This window comes from Thunnus thynnus, chromosome 7 (assembly GCF_963924715.1).
Source record: "Thunnus thynnus chromosome 7, fThuThy2.1, whole genome shotgun sequence".
Lineage (NCBI taxonomy): Eukaryota > Metazoa > Chordata > Actinopteri > Scombriformes > Scombridae > Thunnus > Thunnus thynnus.
Window position 1 is genome coordinate 14163532 of NC_089523.1, and position 22505 is coordinate 14186036.

At 40.3% G+C, this 22505-nt stretch overlaps 3 protein-coding genes across 4 annotated transcripts in view; 2 read left to right on the top strand and 1 right to left on the bottom strand.

Moving 5' to 3' along the window:
- trip12 (thyroid hormone receptor interactor 12) overlaps positions 1 to 14644 on the bottom strand; it is a 46920-nt gene extending 32276 nt beyond the window's left edge. The window contains exons 1-2 of the mRNA XM_067594485.1: positions 14519 to 14644; positions 13711 to 13791 (exon numbers count right to left, since the gene is read on the bottom strand). The gene's annotated coding sequence lies outside the window, so the exon portion shown is untranslated. The remainder of the gene's footprint in view (positions 1 to 13710; positions 13792 to 14518) is intronic.
- On the top strand, positions 303 to 12539 carry zbtb38 (zinc finger and BTB domain containing 38). 2 transcript variants are annotated; one of them, XM_067594494.1, is made up of 2 exons: positions 303 to 882; positions 8137 to 12539. In XM_067594494.1, exon 2 carries the CDS (start codon positions 8137 to 8139, stop codon positions 11839 to 11841), a length of 3705 nt encoding a protein of 1234 aa, XP_067450595.1. In that variant the 5' UTR covers positions 303 to 882; the 3' UTR covers positions 11842 to 12539. The 2 variants fall into 2 exon arrangements, with proteins under 2 accessions (XP_067450595.1, XP_067450594.1); XM_067594493.1 differs by lacking the exon at positions 303 to 882 and adding an exon at positions 4258 to 5051.
- A 16-nt stretch (positions 14645 to 14660) lies between the features above and the next one.
- Positions 14661 to 22505, top strand: part of rasa2 (RAS p21 protein activator 2) — a 31072-nt gene continuing 23227 nt past the window's right edge. The window contains exons 1-2 of the mRNA XM_067594495.1: positions 14661 to 14783; positions 17861 to 17984. Coding sequence (XP_067450596.1) covers positions 14726 to 14783; positions 17861 to 17984 — 182 coding nt within the window. The 5' untranslated portion in view covers positions 14661 to 14725. The remainder of the gene's footprint in view (positions 14784 to 17860; positions 17985 to 22505) is intronic.

Here is a 22505-nt window from a genome sequence, read left to right on the forward strand (position 1 = left end):
TTTTTCTGTTTCTAAAAAGGTACCTTAGTGGATCACAGACAACATATGGTACAATAAATGTAAACAAAAGCAGCTATATACCATAGTAATGTCCTTGTTTCTTTTATAGCTGCTGTCGCAAAAAGAACTGCAACACAGACACATAAAACATAAAGCATTCCATTGTCCTGTGTTAACAACAAGAAAAAGATGTTTTACAGCACATGTTAAAATGCCACCATTTTCCATAAGCAATAAGACTCCCCTTAAAATTAAATATTCTTCTGCTCAAAGGATAGCTGGGTGTTTGAGTGATCTGACATGACCGCATGCAGCCCTGACTGGTAGGTACTATTGCCTATTATTAGCCTCTGAACACTGGATACCGCCTTCTCAGCTGAGTCTGGTTGAGGAGGAAAAATATTCATTACGTAACAATAAAGGATCTGTCTCCCAGACCCACTTCCTGAATACCACAGCAGCAACTAGGCCTCAAACTGAGGCAGAGCGGAAGCCTCATCCATTTATTTGTTGGAGCAGTGTAGAGCAGTGCCGGTTGTTTTCTGCTTATCCCTTGCCTCCACACATTCACCACGCCACCCCTCCTTCTCAGCTCCTCTTTGTGGGTCAGTGATGCAGCGGGAGTGACGCAGCAGTGGCAGCAGCCTCCAGAAGGCAACTATACACAGCAATAAGAGGAACAGGGAACTTTTGCCAGAACTATAGTCCACAGACAGCTACCAGACAACTGTGAAGAGGGAAGATGGTAAAGGCCTAATCTAGGCCAAAAGGGAGAACGGGAGCCGGGTAGTCACTCTGCTTTCCTCCTCCAAACAAACACCAGAGAGACTTCCACAGCGGCAGAGACAGGCCCAGCAAGACCTTCCGCACAGACACATTTTGGTAGGCAACTCAAAGTATGAGTGCTTGTTATGGTAGCAACATAAAAGCTACTAGGGATGAGTGTCATTGTATGCTAAGAGTGTGAATGCTTTGAGAATGAGGATGAGGCCTACTCAGCCTTGTACTGCTGTTTTGCCTCCCTGCAGATCAGCGTCCCCACAGGCTGCAGCTGAGTATCAGACACACAGAGGCTTGTATACTTTGTCCTGTGGTTTTGGACTCATCCTAGCTGTGGTACTAAGTGTAGGTGACAAAGTGCTGCTTACATAATACTTGATAGGCTCCACTGAATAAAATAACAAATTCGCAATGGTATGAAGTGGTATACAGACTAATATCAACTTTCAGTCCGAGCGATGGATTTTACTTTCATTTGCAGTTTTGATTCCAATTTAGCTTCAGATCATTTTTGTATGTGAATTTTTTAAACTTAACAATTTCTCCATTCTTTAATCAATCTAAATATCAATTCCCAGTCCTTTAAAATATCCTTATAAATATAGTAATATGCCAATTATGAAAAAAGATTAATGACAGCCTAGGCAGTTAAATGGCACAATGGTTAAAATGGTTTTAATAACATTTAAGACTTAAAAAAGGATTAAAAAGCATTATTTTATTGATTTACCAGATGCATTTCAGCCTACAGCCATCCATCAGGTATACAGCACATACTGTACATATACATAAGAGATTTTTTTTTATGTTGGAAGACAAAACCTGCATTCACTTCATGTCGTCGGCACTGAAGTTACTGAGGAAGACTTGAGATGAGGAGACAAAAAAGCTAAAAAAAACAAACCAAACTGTTATTTTGCTTTAAAAAGGCACTGCTCTTCCTGACCTAAATACTTAAGTCACCGCAAAGTGCTGTACGATGCAGTTGAATGGTGGCTACAAGAACACCCCAAATAAGTCAAGGAAAGACCTCCGACTTCTCTCTTTCAATATAAGGCCAATATTTTTTGTCCAAAAGAAGTTAGGATCTTAAAAGTCATTTTCATTTCTTCTAATGTGTGTCTCTGCAGTGAATTTGAAAACTAGAGTTCCATGAAGTTGATATTTTTGACTGACAGGAGTCTTAGTAAATCAGTCAGCTGGTCAGTGGTTGCTGCACTTCAGCCAGGCTCCCCCCTTGTTCTCCACATTTAGCTGTTAGCACTTAGCTGTTCTGGCTCCAGTTATAGAAGGTATGCACTGAAGTCATAGAAGACACCACCACTGAGTGGCCAAACACACCAACAGGTGGCTGCTATGAATGGACAGAGCTGCAATACCAAGAGGAAAAATATCTTGAAAAGGTAAAGGCCATCAAAAGATCAAGAATGATCTGTATGATGTAAGGGACACTCAGTGGTGTGTGGGTGTTGATATTGAGGCTTCTGACACATATGTGTACGTATTTATATGTCACTCAACACCTTGTCACAAACAAAATATGAATGGATGTAGACACACAGTCCAATTTTACAGCAGGATTTCTCAGGCCTAATCAACTATGAGGACATCAAAGGATCTCCTTGCTGTCTGTGGGCAAGTTTGTAAAAATAGTTTCATTCAGAAAAACATGAGCTTGACACGTACCCTTAGAGAGTACCACTTCATGTTGCTTCTCATCTCTTTAACCTTTGTTAACCCTTAAGCTATCTCTGAATTTGTTTTTACAGTTGATTGTTCATGTAAATGCGTTACGGCAGGTGCTGAATGTTGAGTGTTTGCCACACCCAGCAACCAATAAATACAACACCAGAGTATCCTTCAAAAACAGGCGTGAAACCACAGATTTTGAATCCATTTTCTTTAAGTGGACTATGTTCCTCACATTTAAATATTGTGTCTAATGTTGGTGCAAGTGCTCCTCATTTCCATTTCTGAAACGGGATTTTATACCTTTCAATATGGGAATAATGGATATGCTGTATTTGATGCAATAAATGTGTGCAACATAACCTTCTTGGCATTTATTAATACATTGTTGATGTAATACTGCAATTACTGTAGTACAACATTATGATTTTCTTGTTCCAAATTGCTTAACCTAGTGGATGCTTTTACTGTTTCTTAAATGCAGCATTTACATGTATAAACCTTGAAAAAGGCTGAAACACTATGGAAAAATCAATAAAATAAAACTATAAAACTAATAAATATTTTCTCCCAAAATTGTGCCTCATTAAACTGCAAGTACTAAAGCGCTAAAGAGCACCTTTTGGGTACCTTTACTTTATAGTCTTTTTTTTGTTTGTTTATCCCGACTCTGTGGAAAAGTTTATATTATATCTCTGAGAGGAATTTTGGCTGTTGCACGTAAAAATTTTGTGTGCAGTTTTTAAAAGCCTTGAAGGCCCAATCCATCATCCTTATGTAAACAAAAAGGTAGCACCATCACCAAACCCCTCAACAAAGGATTGGAACCTGATCCACTCTCAAATGGATTGACAGTTATTTTAATACAGATAACAACTAAATCTAAGTTTTTAATGTTTTCTTTTGCTTTTACAAGTTTGTTTACATCAGTAATTTACACAGCAGCAAAGCAGGTCAATATCTATAAAACCTGTCACTTATGAACATGAATATACACTATCTATAACTTATGTAGTCAAAAAAAGGTCAGTAAAGAGTTATGATTAACTCCCTGACAAGCTGATACACCAGCTGCTATTTGGGCTAATGTTGTGGTCTTCAAGGAAGAAGGTCTTACTGTCAGCACCAAAAATAGAAGACTGAGCTTTTGTTTACTTGTGTTTTCATGAAACCACAATAACGTGTTTTACTCAACACAGAAAAGGGAAGGGGTCAATACAACAGCTTTGATTCTTGGTGATTATCGAGCGTAAGAGACGAAAGCACAAACGAATAGCACATTTCCTTCCTTCCGTGCGATGAGTGAGTGCATACATAATGATATGGCACCTGCTACTTTCTCATGTGAAATCAACAGGACATAAAATGAAACGGCTTTGAAACTAGTTCAAAGCAGGTCATGGCCAGCATGAGCTGAAGACCTACACAGTCATATGACCCTCCACTCAGTTGTGTAAATAAAAGAGCTGCTTCCGTCCTCAGAGGCTTGCGAGAGGCTCAGAGTGCCATGCCGGGTTCAGCTTCCTCCCCTCCCCCTCGTCTGCAGTGCTGACGCATCTGCTGCTTTTGCATCAATCAGCAGCCTCTATATAGGTATACCCAGAGTCCCCGCTGATAGCAGGAATCGCTTTTTCCCCTCAGCCTTGCATTCAGTTTGCATGCTGCAATACTGTGAAAAAGCATTGATGAATATCTGTCCTTTTATTGCTGTAATACACAACAGGACAGTAGTCACTGCTATCTCTCGTGTTCTGCATTACCTAACCACAGTGACTGCGTAAGCGCGGACGAAAGGGCTTTGCTGTAATATATTGCTGCACAGACTGAGACTGTGCACAAGCATGAAACAGATGGTGTGGCGTTATGCATTCAAGGTGCATCTTGTTTCTATGAGAGATCGTTTTGTTTCATGCAAAAGACGGGGTTTTTTTTGGTCAACATCGAGATGCATCGGGATCTGGCTGGTGTGGTTCTGGGGAGATTTAATACGGCATTTATGTACACAGAGCAGAGGACTCCTGCTACCAGCAATGCAGCTGAGCGTTTTCTCTGGCTGTTGCATGGAGTACAGAGCTGGTGCGTGATGTAGCACTCAGCATCTCTCCGCTCTCCCTTCAGCCCTCTGCCATGCTTAATAAAAGTTGCCGTTTCCTGCTCAGTGGCTCCAGAGCGAACGCTTCAATTGCCCAGCTAGCACAAAGGCAGAGCCACTCTCCAGTCTAGATACATGCTGTATAAACTGTGAGTCCTTCTTATAGCTGTAGCAGAGCAGAAGAGGTACAGCCAGAGGAGGGCAGGGCAGATCTAGCCCAGGACATGGGCTGCATGGATAGAGGCGAAGGACGTTGGAGCTGGATGTCATCTGCACACAGAGAGGGAGGGAGAGGAAGAAAGACGTCAGAAAAAGCTCTGCTTCTGTCAACACCACTGATCAGCGACCATCATAGAAGAAAAAACTACTTTCGCCTTGCTCTGATGAAACTGTTTCTCATGTATAGTAGTGCATATTGAGGGTTGTAGAAAAGGGATACTGCATGACACTGTTTCCTGTTCGCCTGCATCATTTTCTCTGATATTCTAAGGTATGTTTTGCATGGTTTCCCTCAATTTACAACCTGTTTTTTTTTGCGGAAGTACGCTTTGCAGAGATGCGTGAAGTGGCTTTTGCTTTGACATTTCGTTCTTTGTTTGACAAGACTGTCTGTATACTATACTGTCATTTCTTGGTTTGTGGTTTGGTATGAGGGGATTTTATTTACAGACTTAAAAGATTTCACATGAGCTTTCAAGGTAAAGTTAGGTTGGGTGTGGCAAAATCATAAGCACTGATGACAAATTCAAAATTTCCGCTCAGCATGTGGTGCCAATAAACCACAACAATTGGCAGAATTGTGAAATGATTGTGAGATGTCAAGATGAAACTGTTTCTATAAACAGCAGAAACACTGAAATTAGTACTAAAGCCATGGTACGTCACTTGCTGTTTTGAGATGAGAAAGTCCTTTGGGTAGCATCTCTGCTGCAGACAAAGACACTCAGACCACAACACATACACAAAGTTTATTCAAGACAAAGGCAAACCTCAATTGCTCTGTAAGCTGCTGTGTGTTGCAGGTTCTCAGAAAGGGCAGGATGTTTGTGGGAGAAAGGCGACCGAATAACTGGACAGCTAATACAGTCACTTGCCATCCAGCTGAATCCCAATAAATGCTGCGCCATAGCATGTTGCCATGACAACGGAGGCCTGTATGAGAAAGGAGGCAGGAGGCTGGTTGCATTTACAGCAATATAAGAGCCTTTACAGAACGGCGGCCATATTGTATTTGTCGCACACAACACAAAATCGGAAATGAATGAAAAAACAAATTAAATGATACAACTAAAAAATTACCTGAACCTCATTTCAGTAGACAAAAAATACAGTAATTTTATTACATTTAGAATACTGTTTTTAAAACCAGGTTACAGCTGATGTGTAATGTCCAGGATAAAGTTTTGCAAAACACGAAACAAAATTATATATGACATTGAACTGGCATTAATTTAATATGAGTTGACACTATATTTACAATATAATTTGCACAGTTCAATCAGGATATGGATCACGACAAACTAAGCCTCCTGTTTTCAACTGCACGCAAGAGAGAGAGATACTAAGTATATAAGCGTCGCCTCCAGAGAAGCAGTTGCCACGATCTCACGCTGATTTGCACAGTCACAGTATGACTAACACTGCAAACGTAAACAAAAGATGATAAAAATAACAATAATGTAAAGCAGGAACTTCTGTGTGAGCTTCAGCTGGATATTTAAATAACGTTGATTCTGGTGTGATGATTCATCACTTAGAAGAGCAGCAAGTGTGTTTTAGCAGGTGCAGTCAGCAGTCTGCGTGAGACGTGCCAAGTGTTTCAGTGCAGACTGACTCAGACATGAGTGGGCCACAGTATGAACGCCATGCTGTTTGATACATCCTCTTCCAAACTGACGATGAATGGAATGTAACTCGCTCTAAAAGTTACAGATTGCGGATCATTTCAGTTTACTGTAACAATCGAGATAATCCACAAATGCTGCTTCATCAATATAGAAAAACTATGCCAAGAAATCTGTTTTGCCTTTATAAACAATGCAGCCGTGTGTTCAAGTGAGCAACAGGAAGACGCGTATCCTTAATATATAGTATTACAATAATATTAGCAAATTAACTCCTTTGAAAAAGCAAAAGCATATCAATATTTCTACTTTTCACAGCAACGACTATTGTACGTATGTGCTACATTAAATTATCTCAATGTTCCTCTCTTGCTGCCACCCCTCTCATGAGGCGTTCATTAACGGTTTCCTGTAGTTAGTTGACAACAATATGTGAGACAAGTGAAAGGATGCTTCCACCGCCGACTAACAGAGACAACTGAAGCAGAGAGTATGCAACCACCAGTGCATAACTGTCTGCATGTTATTTTCATATTGACAAAAATAAGACTGTCATCATGAAAACTGTACAAACAGACCCAGTGCAGAGCTGTAGGTGGCACACTGAATGAATTACTGCCCAAACTGAATTATCAGTAGGAATAATGGAAAAAAAAGCTATGACAAATGAGTCATATCACATTTTAGCAGGTGCAGGACAAGACCTCCCTTGTATTTAGATTACTGCTGGGTTTTTTTTTTTAAAGATTAGAGTCTAACCAACCTGAACGTACTTAGGTTGTTTATGACACAAAATTGTATATATGGAAATGGCAGAAAATGGCGGCAAATATTTGGTCAAAAATCTTATATATATAAATTTATTATATCTATATCTATCTATATATATTTTTCATTAATATTATAAATTTAGTCTGACCTTTTGACTTAAATCTATTATTCAATATTTTTAAGAGGCAGCAAGGGACACCTTCCCCTGGGTCTTTTCTACTGCTACCTGTTGACCACTAAGCAGCTCCCTCGCAGCATGTTGACAGTTTTAATGTCCGTTCTGCTTTCCTTTTCACAAATTTCCTGACAGCTGGGATTTAAACCCATTCCTCAATGCAATCATAGCCCAACATCTTAGCACTGACAACTGATTAACAACTGTTATTGAAATATCAACAGAAAGGTATTTTCATTGCAATATTTCATCAGCGAGGTCTGTCTGAGATAAACTTTTAAATATGTCTAATTTAGCCTTTGTTTATATCCCACTGACATGTAACATCTCTTCTACATAATAAAACCAGATAAGACAGCTTCATCAAATTTATAGTACTACTACGGAAAGAAACAAGAATTGGAAAAGGGGAGAACAAAATACCAGAAATCACTTTAGAAAAAGAGGATAGTGGCACAAGCCTTCATACATTTCTCTTAAACTCTTTGACTTAAACTCAATACTACTTTATGTTTCAAACCTTATAAAGGTATTTGATGAAACACGACGGAGATCATGATCGCTTTTTTCTTACCAACCTACATCAGGTCTACATGACTCACCAGAACCGTTGCCACTGGAACTTATCTGTCAGGACATTACTGCCATCTAGTGTTCAAACACTAAAAGAGCCAAATTATTTTCAAATATGGAAAGTGCACCTTCTGTACCTTCTGAATTTCTATAACAATACTTTCACTTTTGTAAAACACTGATGTAATAAATTCTTCTATTTTTGTCTTTAGATGACTGTGGTGTCTCCCTGCACTCAGAACCTGATGGATAGTTCTCACCCTCACACCGTGCTAAGCAAGCTCAATGAGCAGCGCTCACAAGGCCTTTTCTGCGATGTAACCATTGTGGTGGAGGATGTTAAGTTTCGGGCTCACAAGAACATCCTGGCAGCCTGCAGCGGTTACTTCAGAAGTGCTCTGACAACTCCTGAGACATGGAGCTCCAGTCAAGTGCTGGAGCTGATGGACCTGAAGTCTGAGGTGTTCGCTAGTATCCTCAACTTTATCTACTGCTCGAAGGTGACATCACCTGCTGCAAAGGACACAGGGGGCCTAGTGGCAGCGGGAAAAAGACTTGGTATTCCTTTCTTGGAAAAGCTTGCAGAACAAGAGAAACTAGACTCAGGCATAACTCAAAACCTACCCGAATATGTTAATTCCACAGACTCCAGCGCAGCCCCAGTGCCTACAAAAACAAAGAAGGAAGCCCCCAGGCCCGAGGAGATAGACAGTGCCAGAGGGCCACGCATCACCAATGCCTTCTCCATCAATGAAGTGTGCCCTGGGAACAATCCTTTCACCCCTCTGGTTCAAACCAATGGTGAGAGGCAGTCACCAGATGTGGGGCAGCTCCCAGCAAGTTGCCCTACAACCTCCTGCCTCAACGGGAACAATGAGACCACCCAGGCCCTCTCAGAGCACTCATATGCAGTAAGCCAAGCCACTGAAGAAAAAGACAACAGTCAGTGGGACAACAAGAAAGTCTGTAAGCCAGCAATATCACAGCCAAAGCAACTCATGTACCGGAATGCAGGCCCGCTTAAAAAGCGCCACAGGCTGAGAGGCACTTTGTGTAGAAATATACTCCCAGCACCAGCTGAACCACACACAGATAAACCAAATACTGTCACCCCCATATTAGCTGATGGTGCAACGGCAGCACCTGTTGCAGTCATGACACCACCTCCACTTTTTTCAGAGGCAGAAACAGACAAGCGTATAGACACAGTGCTTCCAGTGGCAACTGACAATGTCCAAATGGACTTAGATCCACCAACTCTTTCTCCTCACACAGAGGACAGCATCTCAATCTATGGATGTGACCACTGTCCAGAGATATTCACAAATAAAGCTCTTCTCACCATTCACTCAGAGGTGCATAAAAAGCGCTTTGTTAGTCATTTGTTTTGCAAGTTTTGTCACAGAAAGTTCATACACCTCAAACGGCTGCGCAACCACGAGCAGATCTGTCCCAAGCCTGTGAGAGGCCCACCTAAACTAGATACCAGTGACATATCGGCCAGAGAGGTGGACCTCCATTCAGGTGACACACCGCACATGGAGAACATCATGACACAGCTTCCCTCTGCTGACCTCTCTGCCCCTTACAGTCCAGAGCCTCTTCAAATGGACCAATCAGAGCCTCCGCAGGAGGAGAAGACAATAAAGCCAGGTGGCAGTCAGAAGAGATACAACTGCAGTGTGTGTAAACGAGTGTATGTCACCCTATCCAGTCTGAAGCGGCACGAGAATGTACATTCCTGGCAGAGGGCCTATCCCTGTCATTATTGTAATAAAGTGTTTGCTTTGGCAGAGTACCGTACCAAGCATGAACTCTGGCACACGGGTGAACGCCGCTATCAGTGCATTTTCTGCCTGGAGACCTTCATGACATACTATATCTTAAAGAATCATCAGAAGTCTTTTCATGGCATTGATCCCACACTAGCTGTGAAGAAAAAATCGGCCAATGGTGGGCTGAAAGCCAGTGTTTATCCAATCAAACTTTACAGGCTCCTGCCTATGAAGTTTAGAAAGAGAAAATACAAGACATATAGCGAGACATATTCAGAGACTGGTGAAAGAGGCGATCAAGCTCCATCAGATAGCAACTCTCCTATCCCTCCATTTGAAAAAAATGGTATGATCAGCTACCCTGACACTGTTCCATTCCCTCTGACATTCATGGCAACGACAAAGACAGTGTCCCCTGTCATGCCTCGTATCAGCTTTGACAAACCATGTGACCAAGATACTGACCAAAGTTTGAACGCTGAATTGGAAAGCTGTCACCAGAGAGGCACAAGAAAAGAGGCTGAGCATAGAGGGTCACCCTTCAACTATAACAGTACCTTCTCTCTGCAACCTGACACAGATTCTCCTGCAGGAGGTCAGAAAGATGATCCTCTCGATCTGATTAGCTCACAGCACATCAGTCATAATGTGCCATTCTTAAACTCTTTGAACACTGTTAAAAAGCTAGGTGAGTTATCAGCTTCTGCAAAAAGAGTTGAGGATATGACCAAGGAGATACTCCAGTCAAGCACTGAGAAACTAGTACTTGATAAAAAGGTGGGGGCAAAGACGGAGACGTATTTTGCCAAACCTGCATGCCCTGGTCCATCAGCAGATGGTGACACAATGCCTCTCTGCCAGATAACAGTGAAAATAGGCAATGAAGCCATCATCCGCCGCAGAATCAAAGGATCCAAGCTCTTCCCAAGAAAGAAAAGGAGAGTCAGAGAACTGAGCGAAGTGGAAAGTCAACAGTCTCCAGTACGGGACAACTCGGAGAGCCCCAGGCTCCGCCTCAGACCAGAAGTTCCTGCCGCTACAGCCCCTGAGACATATGATGATCCCAATGACTGTGACACAGCTGATAAGCTCTGGCGTCCCTACTATTCTTACAAAGCTAAAAAGAAGACAAAGAAGCTGAGATTCAAGCACAGAAAAGCTCTGTTTCACCGTTATCCTGAAACATCTGTAGATAGAGCTGCTGACAGTGAGGCCCAACTTGACAGCTGGAGGACAGAAGAGAGTATCTCAGGTGGTAGTGGAGAGTTGAAGCGTAGTCTTAGCAGGAACTGTAGCCCGAGGGCCACCTACAACTGTGACATCTGTGACAGCTCTTTTATCACAGAGACTGGTTTGAGAGCACACATTATTGGTTCCCACCCATGTTTCTGCCGGACTTGTGGTAAACAAGGTCCCCCGGGTGAGGCACCTGCCGGCAGTGATTACATCTGCAACAGCTGTATGGAGAGCGGCTCCTGCTTTGATAATACACCCCGGAGCCCCAACCCAGAGAAGAAGTATCGCTGCTCCTTCTGTCCCCAGCGTTTTCTCTACCTTGCCACCAAGAGAAGCCATGAGAAAAAACACCAGGAGACAACGGAGGAGGGATACAATTATGACAACTTCATACCATGTTCTAAATACTCAGCACACCTGAGTGAAGATGATAAACAAGACTTTATCAAAACAGAGGAAACTGACAATCAAGAGAGTACTGACATGAAAGGTGAGAAGGTGGAAGGAGGACATTTTTCCTTGGATAAAATTAAACCTAAAATTGAGGATACAACTGACTTTATGTCTTTGACTCCATACCAGGAGATGTCATTTTCCAACATTAAAAGTCCATTATCGCCCTGCAGTGACCGACTGTTCTCTCTGACACCCTCAAAGATGAAACACAAAATGGCCAAAAAACGAATCAATGCAATGCATTCTATGCATCTCACTTCAAAAAAACAAGCCTGTGACAGAGACAGCGATAGCAACAAGGACAGTTTGTCGGGGTCAAGAACAAACAGTCACAATGATCGCGAGAAGTCCTGTAAACTGTCAAGGAGAAATGACTCTGACTCTAAAGGTACCCACATTTCTATACACAAGCCAGAGAAATGGGTGTGCAAAGAGGAGCCATTCTTTTAAAGCCCCCGGAGGACGGCAGCCAGCTGTAGGCAAAAGAGAAAATGAATGAAACTTGACTTTGAGCCACTGCTTTGATTTGTAAATGTAAGAGTTGTAATGTTGTCTTTGTAGCAGAGCTCAATAAAATGTTCCTACAGGACAACAAACACTGAACACGAGGATCTTATGTCGGTTAAAGCTGTAATATCTTCCCTCCTAAACTCAACTGACCGAGTGATTTTTCACCTTTGTAGAAGATATTTTTTGGATAATATAGGACCTTCTGACACAGACTGTACTTTTTTCCATTGTCTATGCATATAAGGCAGACTCAGTGACATGACTGTAACATCAAGAAAAGAAATAAATGTTACTTCAGAGTAGTAATTCATGATTTAAAATGATGTGTAATTTCAGAACAGGGGTGGCAACACCTTCACTTTTTAATATATGTATGAGGAAAACAATATGAGTCCTGCAACTGTCACATTTCTGAGTCTTCCGTTCAGTTAACTGGACATGGTGAGTTGCACTTTATAGTTAGACTATGCTAATCTGTTGGTTAAATACTTTGATAATTCAATTAAAATTCTAAGCATCATTGTTATAATTCTAATTTCTACCACATGGCACCATTGAGGTTACAGTTAATACTTTTGTGTGTTTAATATGTATAAAACCTGTCAAACTATTTAAATAAATATTGTTGATATTCTAAACAGTTGCATCCTGTCTTCCTTTAGCCATATCTTAGCCATATCTTTAGCTAAAGATATGGTATCAACCACTGACCACTGACCAACATAACATACAGGAACACTGATACTCTGATACTGACGCCAACAGTAAGATTTTAACAGTCATATTGGTTCAAAATCTGTTCCACAGCAAACAATTTCCTAAATATAAAGCCACATGGTGGTCATCTGCTCCTTCTGGTCCTTCAGGGACCAGCAGCCTTTCTGAGAAGTTCATTCATTCAATTCTCCGCACATATCTGAATCTAGAGTTTGGCCTCAAGATATGATCTCCAGATGTTCCTGACTTCCTTTCTACTTTCTAAGACTGGGTTTTGCAAAGTAACAGGTGGATCATACGTTTTGGTACATCTCAGCAGTCTGATTATGCCATGGAGGCAACATTTTCCCTGTATCTGTATCTGCCATTTAATAAGGGATGACTACCTATTAAAGCTGTGGCTGCAACAATTCGAGTCGTGTTATTTGTACTATTCCAGATAAAAGTGGAAACATTTCATTTTTACTTTTTCTGTGAGCCAGTTATAATCTTGAGATAAGTAAAGATTAGTTGCACTAAATGTAAAGTAAAATCTTCATATTGTAATAGTATAGTGCGAAACAAACATATGTTTGCATGCAATCACTTCAGTACACAAAAGGGCACATGCTATCTATGCTGTACAGTAGCTGCTAATGTGCTTTCATAAAATATGAGATACAAATGTAAAATAGAAAGTATGATGACCAGCCAGTTTTACATATTTTCATTGTTGTAACACACATGTTAAAGATAGGATTCCTGGTCACAAAATAAGATTTTCCTTACATGGACTGAATGACTATATTAAAAAACATGATTTGATAAAGATATAAAATATTACATAATTCATCCAGTTAATAGCCTGAATGTGACCAAACGTTGAAGGTAGACAGTAGAGAATTGTGTGACATTTGTGTGTACAGTTAAAAAGTCACTCCATCAGCTGTCACATGCCTCTGAGTTAACGGTAAGTGTAAATAAATAACACAGAAACACATCTAGATTAGATGTTCACAGTGTCTAGGTGTTGGGGACTAGTATGTGCTAGATTTTAGAAGATGTCATTGGTATTACATAGAAACTGGTTGTAAAAGTTAATAGTCACAGTACCTGACTGCGCCTCCAGGCTCCCTCTCACTATCAGTGATGAGGATCAGGCCTGTGTTTCCACTCAAACAAAGGCAACATCACCTTGAAAGACAGAAGACAACAAAGGATGTCAATCCTGAAATATTATATTTGGGAAACACTGTTCAAAATGACTAAAATTTAACTGATAATTTAAGCATTCATGTTCACCAGGAAAGCCTATTGTAAGTACCGTATCTTCCCATGCATAATAATACAAAAAATCTGAAACCCTGCTATGACACAATCATTATTTTATAATCATAATCTGTTCAATGAAAATGTCACTGATAAATGATACAAATGGGTATAATCTTGCTGCCAAATGCAAATATGTTGGAAATAACAACTACAATGAATGCTAACATCATTTTTGGTAGCACATCATGCTCTTTTAAACTTCTGTTTTTTTATATAGATTGAAATGCACTTTAAAAAGTGGATATTAGCCTGCTAACTTTTAAGAGTGCTAATAGACTAACTAGCTGTCATGTGATTGCAAAAATTAAACATTTTGTGTGCATTTGTTTCTAATTAATCCATGCGTTTTTAGAGCGCGGTGTGTTTTTGCAGTGTGGTTCAAAAGTGAAAACGTTTTAATCAATTCTTCGTGGTTTCAGCAATCTTAAAACTGTGTGCGCCAACAAACACGGACAGGTTGAAGCGCTGGTATTTAAGATTAGCTGGCTAAAATAGCTCCACAAGTTAAATTAGGTTCTCCGCCAAGTGTTGCCGCTGTTCCGTTCTGAGCAACCCAGCAGGGAGACATTAAAGCCCGTTTAAAACTCACACCGTCTCCAGACTGAAGTGCTAGCCAGGCAAAAGGGGCTCGACTTTTGAGGAAGCTTGATCCAAACGTTTTGAGGCACCAGTGTGTACAGAGCCTGACGTGACGCGGCAGTGGGGCTGTCTTTCCTCTACTCTGCCTGCATTCATAAACGGATATGATCAACCAGCGCTGAAAGCACCGGAGCAGCGACCACAGTCAGCTCGGACCATGGCGGAAGAGGACGACGCGGGGATTCGGATTTTACAGAGCCTGCGGGGGAAAATATGTAAGTTTTGACTAGCGAGCCGATGTTTTCCGTCTCTCACAGGAGGGGGGAGGTTGGAAGAAGAGGCGAGCGGCGACAGGGGAAGCCGGAGGGGCGCGGTGTGCTACCAACAGCCGACCGTGTGGAGGCAGAGACAGCCAGTTCATCTGGTCGGTCTGCTGGCTGTTGGTTAACGTCAACTTAGCTTAGCTTGCTAGCAGCAGCTACTAGCTGTGAGCTTTCATTCATGGAGCAGCGCTACTCGACCAACAACGAAGCTGTACGAGCAGACTGGGTGTTTTTAATTGTGTATTAGAAATGTTAACGTTTTTTAAAAAAATCGTGGGCGTTTTGTGTATACTTCAGCTTTCCTTGTAAGCTAAGTTAACGTTGGGTGGCAAAACAGGCTAGCAGTCCATCGTCACTAACCCATTCAGGCATCTGACAGTCAAGTAGTTAATTTCAGTGACAATGTGAAGTTATCACATAGGTTAACGCGTATAAAAATCGTCTCAGGTAGCAAAACAAGAGTTTATAACGCTTCCTACTCGAGTTATTTCAGTCAGACATACCCAGCGTTAAATATAAAGCAGTATCTATATCACTGCTGTCAATCATCGCACATAATATCACACTGGTATGTTGGCTGATGGGTGAGGAAGTGACCAACCTGATGATCTGACTTCAATATCATCACATAGCTGCACAGTTTCCCTTCAGGTCTCTGAATTATAGTCTCTGACCAGCATGTGGAGGCGGCCCTCAAGATATTTTTAAATACAATTAGCCAGTATCATCACTGATTAAAGGTCACTATTGGAATATGGTTGTCTCGTTGCATCTAATGGAAACACTGGCCTAAACTCAAATACTTTACAAGCCAGTTTCCTCATCCTCATTCACAGGCTGGGTTGTGTGCCAGTGTTTTGAATGTGTAATTGGTGTTTTTTTTTGACCAATTAATTTAAATTTAAGCTGTGTAAGGCTGCTTTTCTTTCAAACATTTCATCCAGAGATTCAAAACACTTCAGCAGTACCGGTTCCTGTAATGCGCATTTACTCAACCGATAACTGGATGTCCAAAAAGTTGCAGTTTTGTGTATTACACTGTTAAAACATATCCACTGGTCTACACCACTGTGGCAGTATCTTTCCTGTGATGGTATCACAAGTAATAGATTCTGGTTACGAATACATTTGCCATAGTGTTATTGCTTCATCTTCATCAAGATGGAAAAAAAGTAAAAGTTCTGTGTGTCAATCTTCAAGAGAAACCAGTTTAAAAATGTGCTTTTATTTTCAGTTTATATGAAAAGGGGGAAAAAGCACAAAACTTTGCACTGGGAACACATTTTATTAGTGTAAAGTGGCTGTTGACGTACTTTACACAAATTGATAAACAGATATCTTGACAAGCTAGAAGTGTTTGGCTCTGTATTTACTGTCAGGTGAATATAGGCTAAATAGTACGAAAGGCTCGTATGCATAGGCACACAATAGGAAAACAAATGTCAGTTTCACTACTATGAATTAATGAGAAAACGGTAAGCAGAACAAAATAGAGGAACTATAATGGCATGTAACTCACTTTGCAGTCTTGCGAAACTCCATTCTTCCTCGTTGACGCTTTGTCCTTTTTCCTTTAGCCTACATCAATGGAGGTGGCATTCTGTAAAGATGTATTCTTTTCTAATAAGCATGGCCAGTGTATTTTTATAGATGTATTCCCTTATTTGTCACATTATTACGATAGATTTGGGGAAAACCCAATAGGCGAAATATCTAAATAGTCAGCAGTTAAATCAGATATTGTTGAAGCATACTCTCTGACCTTTAGGTCATGGTTTTCACCGGGTGATGTGCTTCTGTTTTAGTGGAAATGTTATTGAAGAGAAGAGTTGGCTGTAGGTTTGGTAAGCCGTAGTGAACAGTATGTGTTTGTGTCTGTGCGCATATGTGCTTGTGCGCTCTACTCCCACCAGGTCATCCTGGTCCGAGCTTAGCGACAACTCGGCTGTTTTTACTGGTCATTCTTAAGATTAGCCATACACCATTATTAATAGCCTGTTAAATACCTGATCTCGGTGGTGGCTTTTCTTAATTAGGACTCCACCTGAGCTTAGGCTACCTGTTCAATGCTAAAGGACTAATTTAGACCACTGTGTGTCCCACTAATCCTCTGGTCCAAATCTGACTCGTTGTGAAGATATTGATAGTGCTGTATTTTGAGTGGCTGCTATTCAGCTGTACTGACCTTTTTTAATCTTTGAATCTCGCCTTTGTTTTGTGCATTATTCATGTATGTGTTGCATAAAAGCCTATGGCTGTAATCTGGGCCTGCCAGCGTGCGTTAATGTAAGTGTGCAAGTGATGTGTGTGTGTGACAAAGGTGTTTGTCATTTGTGAATCAGCGCTGTATCGTCACCATTGGTTATACTGAGGAAGTCAATGTTTCATGTTTTTAACCACATATGAGCCTCAAGTCTACTTGAGCTACATCCGCTCTGCAGCTTGCCCTGATAACCGACAACAGCCAGCGTCCCCATACAAATATGAGGATGTTGAATATAAAAACAAATTTTAAGTGTACCATGTATGATTGCAATCATGATATTAATTAAGATAAGCTTGTGTGGAGTCAGGCTCAGTAAAATTAACTTCAGTTTTATTTAAGGCCAAGTTTGTTTTGTTGGTTTGTTTGTTTTTTTTTTTTGTTTTTTTTTTTATCTCTTCTGAAGATGAACAGTAGAAACTTTGTAATCCAGACGCATTTTAAATGAGTTTCAGAGTTGCCAGATTCTACACTTCCACGAGTGTATTGCAATGAATTAGCTCTGTCAAGATTTTTCAAGATCTAAAACTTCAATGCCTGTGAAACTCTCAAAGGTCTAAAAAATGTGCTGAAATGTCATCTAGTTCACTTGATAGTCACATGTACCTTGTTTAATGTAAGATTAATATCTTTAGATTGTACTACTGCACGGTATGAATGAAGATTGTCTAAAAACTCTATATTTTCATTTAATTTGGGAAAGAAAGACCAGTGTCTTTTTGAGGCCAGTCAAGATGGTAACGATGCTCTTCTCTTGGCGTTGCAGGTGAAGCTAAAAACCTGGGTCCGGTCTCAGGTCCAAATCGACAAAGGGATCTCTGTACCTTTTCCACCATAAGTCTTGATCAGGAGGAGGTGTTCCGCACCAAGGTGTTTGACAAAAGTGTCAGGTAAGCAGATCACCCCTGTAACGTTTTATTTGTACATTTTAATGTAGATTCCAGTTTACAACCCCATCTTGTTACTGTCTTATTTCCAGTTAAGGCTCCAGTTTTAAAGCTCTTACGGTACAGTTTGGTGTCGGTGAGGTTAACATTACAGTAAAGGGTTAACTTACACTACATTACAACATTACAACATTACACTTAAATTACATTTATATTTATTCTTTGTCCTGTTGCTGAGCACGGACTAGTGGCTTTGTTCCAGTTTACAGTGTCTACATTTTGACACATTGTAAATGAATAGTGAAGTTTTAATCATTATTATTAAATAATAATAATGATTAATAAAATCGGTAGGATTTCGCATTAGGGATGTATTATTAAAAAATATGGCAGTTTGGGTGGGTTTATGGCTAATATAAAAAATAGCAGACATAGCCGAAAGTATTACTCGTAGTAATGAAGTGTAAACTTTTGGTAATCAATACTCAGGACAGCTCCATATCATCAATTAAAAAAGCGTGTAGTGTAGTAATTAAAAAAGTGTAATTGTGTAGTATGAATATATTCACTACACAGTAATAATTTATTTTCCTGGTCAGTTTAGTACTTCAGGAGAAGAAGAAGAAAAGTCTTCAGGGGAGGAGATTGCAGTTGTGAACGAGAGTTTTAGCGTCTGGATCTTTATCATGTAAAGTCATTGCACAATTCATCTATAGCAAGTAATGTTGACTACACAAGAAATCCAAACATCCCTCTGTTTATATGTGGGCTTAAGTTTCTGGTTCAGTGTCTTTTTGCATTATTTCCTCCTTGAAGTAAATCTTTCAACTTTGTAGTGAACTTTTTTTTACGATTGCTTTAATTTACTACTTCAATTTTTATTTGCTACTGTAGGAATAACTGTAGTAATATTTTGTGCTAAAACAATAAATTGTTTAATAAAATTGTTTTAGCTTGTGCTGCTTTTCTCTAAATACTGTATACATTATATACTGAAAGCCTTTGTAAGTTTGTTGGACCTTGGACAGTATTTTTGTCATTATTTCTGACTCATTGACAGAATATCTGATAGATTACTTGATTACTGTACTTTCTCATTCAAGGGAATGAGAAGGCGTGTCCAAACTTTTAACTGGTACTTTACCTGTGAATGTAACTGTATGTATCTGGTTGTTGAACTGCCATGATTACTGAAGTTAAAATCATGATATTATGGCCTAATATGCAACATCCCATTTCAGGAACCATGTTAATTGTCCCTATTTTTTCCAATATAGATGGTTGATTTATCAGCCACATATAACTTCCATAATATATTAGCCATGTATACAGTTTATATGTCAGAGTTTTGGCTACACACTTGATGAGTGCTTTTGAGCATAGCATTAAGTTCAGTGACTTTGATTTTCAACTGGTAACGTATTCTTCTGGATGTAAGACATAGCTCGCTCAAATGAAACCAAAAGAATTGCACAGCCTGAAGCCTTTTTTGGAGTATTACTATTGGCTGCTGTTATTCTTTGTACAATTTTCAGGGTGTTGTTTTCAGACTTGAAAAAAATCTACCTGTTGAGAACTCTGGTTGGGGACTTGTTGTAGCCCTATCGTGAGAGAATTGTCCGTTTTAAATGCAGTCACTTGATTACATCTTCGAAACTGTCGATACGTGACTCAGAGCTGAATGTGTGTGGGGTACCAATTGAGCTAGCAAACAAGTGACTCTGTCTGAAACGAGCTATTTTACCAATAGCTGCATGTTCACAAGCGGTTCACAGAAAGGTGTGGGAGATGGGCATCAGGAAACCTTTTAGGTTTCTATCTACATCATTGCACATCTCACTGTAAACATGGGCCTGCCTTCTCGAGGTGTTTCGCAACAGCTCTTTTTTTTCTCTCTCTCCTGATTTCGGTGCCATTCAAAAGGATTTTACAGTCTCTGAGGAAGTGTGTCCTCCCACGCTCTCCCCTGTCTTTCTCTGTGTCACTCTCAACTACCTTAGCCTCTGGTTAGCACATCTTAATAATCACTCAAATTTGGTGTTTTTTATGCAACGGTGCTTGACTCATGCCTATTGTATGGGTTCCTATTTCTAATGGTTTAAAGGCTGTATGGAAGCTCTAATTGCAGCTAATCCCCTGGATAAAGCAGGCATGTTCAAACAGTCGTGGTCAAGTGGTTCTACCTAGCTATTCTCACATTATTTAGAAGCTAGGATGACAACAGAAGGGAAGGTACGGTAGTATGGTGGGTGTATGTTCGAGAGTGTGCAGAATGGGGAGGTTACAAGTGCATAATTCCATGTGATGTTGAGTAGGATGCGTGGGTGTGTGCTGGATGTGTTGGCCAAACCTAGTGCGGTGTCAGGCAAGATATTTCACCATCCAGGATGCAAAATTGTAGAAGGAAGCATCGGTGCAGGGATTGAAGAGCTGTAGGACCAGATTCTCTTGGTACTAATAAAGAGTTTTTATACAGAATTGCATGGGACTGAGAAAGTGGAACCATGAAGTATAATTGATCGAGACACATGACCTATAAACTGAACTAATGTCTCTGATACTTCTTTAGATTATCTTATGTGCTCATTTGAGGATTCTTTTGCTTCTTTCCCCCTCGATTGAACAGACTTAACTGGTCTAAGGTGACTTGTAAGAAAAACCTGAACAACAAGGATTGCAGTTTTACTTGAACATATGAACAGTTAATCCAGCACAACTGTCTAAGTACCGTTCAGCCTGTTCGGGACAGGTGGTCCATCTGCAGCCAGCACGTACGTTGAGGTAGTGCTTAACCTACAATCAGCTATGTCACATCAAGCTGTCCAGCTCGTAGTCCTGGTCGCGAGGTAATTTTGTTGGCAGGAGTGAGAGGCACAGATGCTTGGGCTCTCTGTGTTTCTGCCAGCGCCTACAGGGCAGTCGGTCCTGCGCTCAACAGAAGAGATCTAAACCACTCTGCTGCAAGGCTACAGGTTGTACAGTGTTTAGCACATGCTGTTGAAACGGTAACACGTCACCATCATATCATTACAACACGATTCTCCTGAAAGTCAGTATATGATAACATTGAATTATGTCACAGCCCTATCTCTCAGCAGCATGCTGGGATAGGCTTCATTTTGGCTGCATTTATAGATTATTTTTATTATTTGATTAATCTGCAGACTATTTTCTCTATTAATCATTCTATTCAATGTCTGTAGATGAACCAGCTGTCCAAAATCCAAACATAATGAATTCAATATCAAACGAGACCAAGAATAGCCGCAGATTTTCACAAATGACATGAAATGTTTGGCATTTTATTACTTAAAAAATGACTCAAAGGATTAATCAGTTATCAAAATAGTTTCTGATTAATCTTCTGTTGATCAACGAATCGATTAATCAACCAATATTTGCAGCTCTAAATTGATGTTTAATGCTTCAGACCCTTTGCTCATTCTGTAAATCCAGATGTAATTGAAGACCTGCTGGTTGACAGTAGAACTGAATCGATGACTTGATTAGTCGATTAGCCTGTCAACAGAAAAACTGCAACTATTTTGATAATCGATTTATCTTTATGTCATTTTTCAAGCAAAATTGGCAAACATTCACTCGTTCTTGTCCTTCCATTGTGATGATTCGCTGCTGCTTTTTTCGGTTTTACGTCACTGTGAACTAAATACTTTTGGGTTTTGGACTGTTGGTTAGATAAAACAAGCAATTTGAAGATGTCGTCTTGGGCCCTAATCCAGAATGTAACACAGTTACAGATGAATCACAAACAAAAATAATTAACTGCAGCCCTAGTTAATAGTGTCCACCACAATTTTTCTTGGTAGATTATTTTTTTCTTGGTGCCTTTTTAAACATATGATCTTTCTCTTCTCCAAACGGTACTTCCCAGCACATTACAAAATCTAAATCTGCCCTTTCTAGGCATTTTTGGGGTTTTACTCAGTCCAGCTCCCACTTCAGAGATTCTTCTTTGTACACTGTACACTTGCATATTAAAGAAATGAAAAGAAATGTTCGGAGGAGAATGGATGAATGGCAAAGGTGGCAGATTTAAAGCTACAACGTAGCAACATAGCATAGCTACAACATTCCCCACCACAGTGATGAGTCATAAGGGCACCCTGTGTCTTCCACCTTCTGCTCAGACAGTTCATTTCCCAGTTAATTCACACAATCCTGTGTTTATGATACTTGGGCACATAAATGACAATAAATATTGTTCTGTTTAGGCTGTAGCACAACACCGATCTTTTCTTTTCCACATAATCTGATCTTGTATCAAATCATCTTTATCAGCTAACAACAGTATAACAGTAAAACTACAAAAGAACAGGTAGTGCATAAAGCGACAGGCAGCAATTGTTTGCCACATACATGATTGCATTACTCACATAACTTTATCATTTATTAACGGCAGCTGGTGTGAGTCACTGTCTCGGCCTATCCCAGCAATTTCAAAAACTATCAGTGCGGATGCTCACCTGCTGGGTACAGAAATACCACTACTATAGACCTGGTAGA

Coding starts and splice junctions, on each gene's coding strand:
- zbtb38 (XM_067594494.1), top strand. CDS start 8,137: ATGACTGTGGTGTCTCCCTGCACTCAGAACCTGATGGATAGTTCTCAC.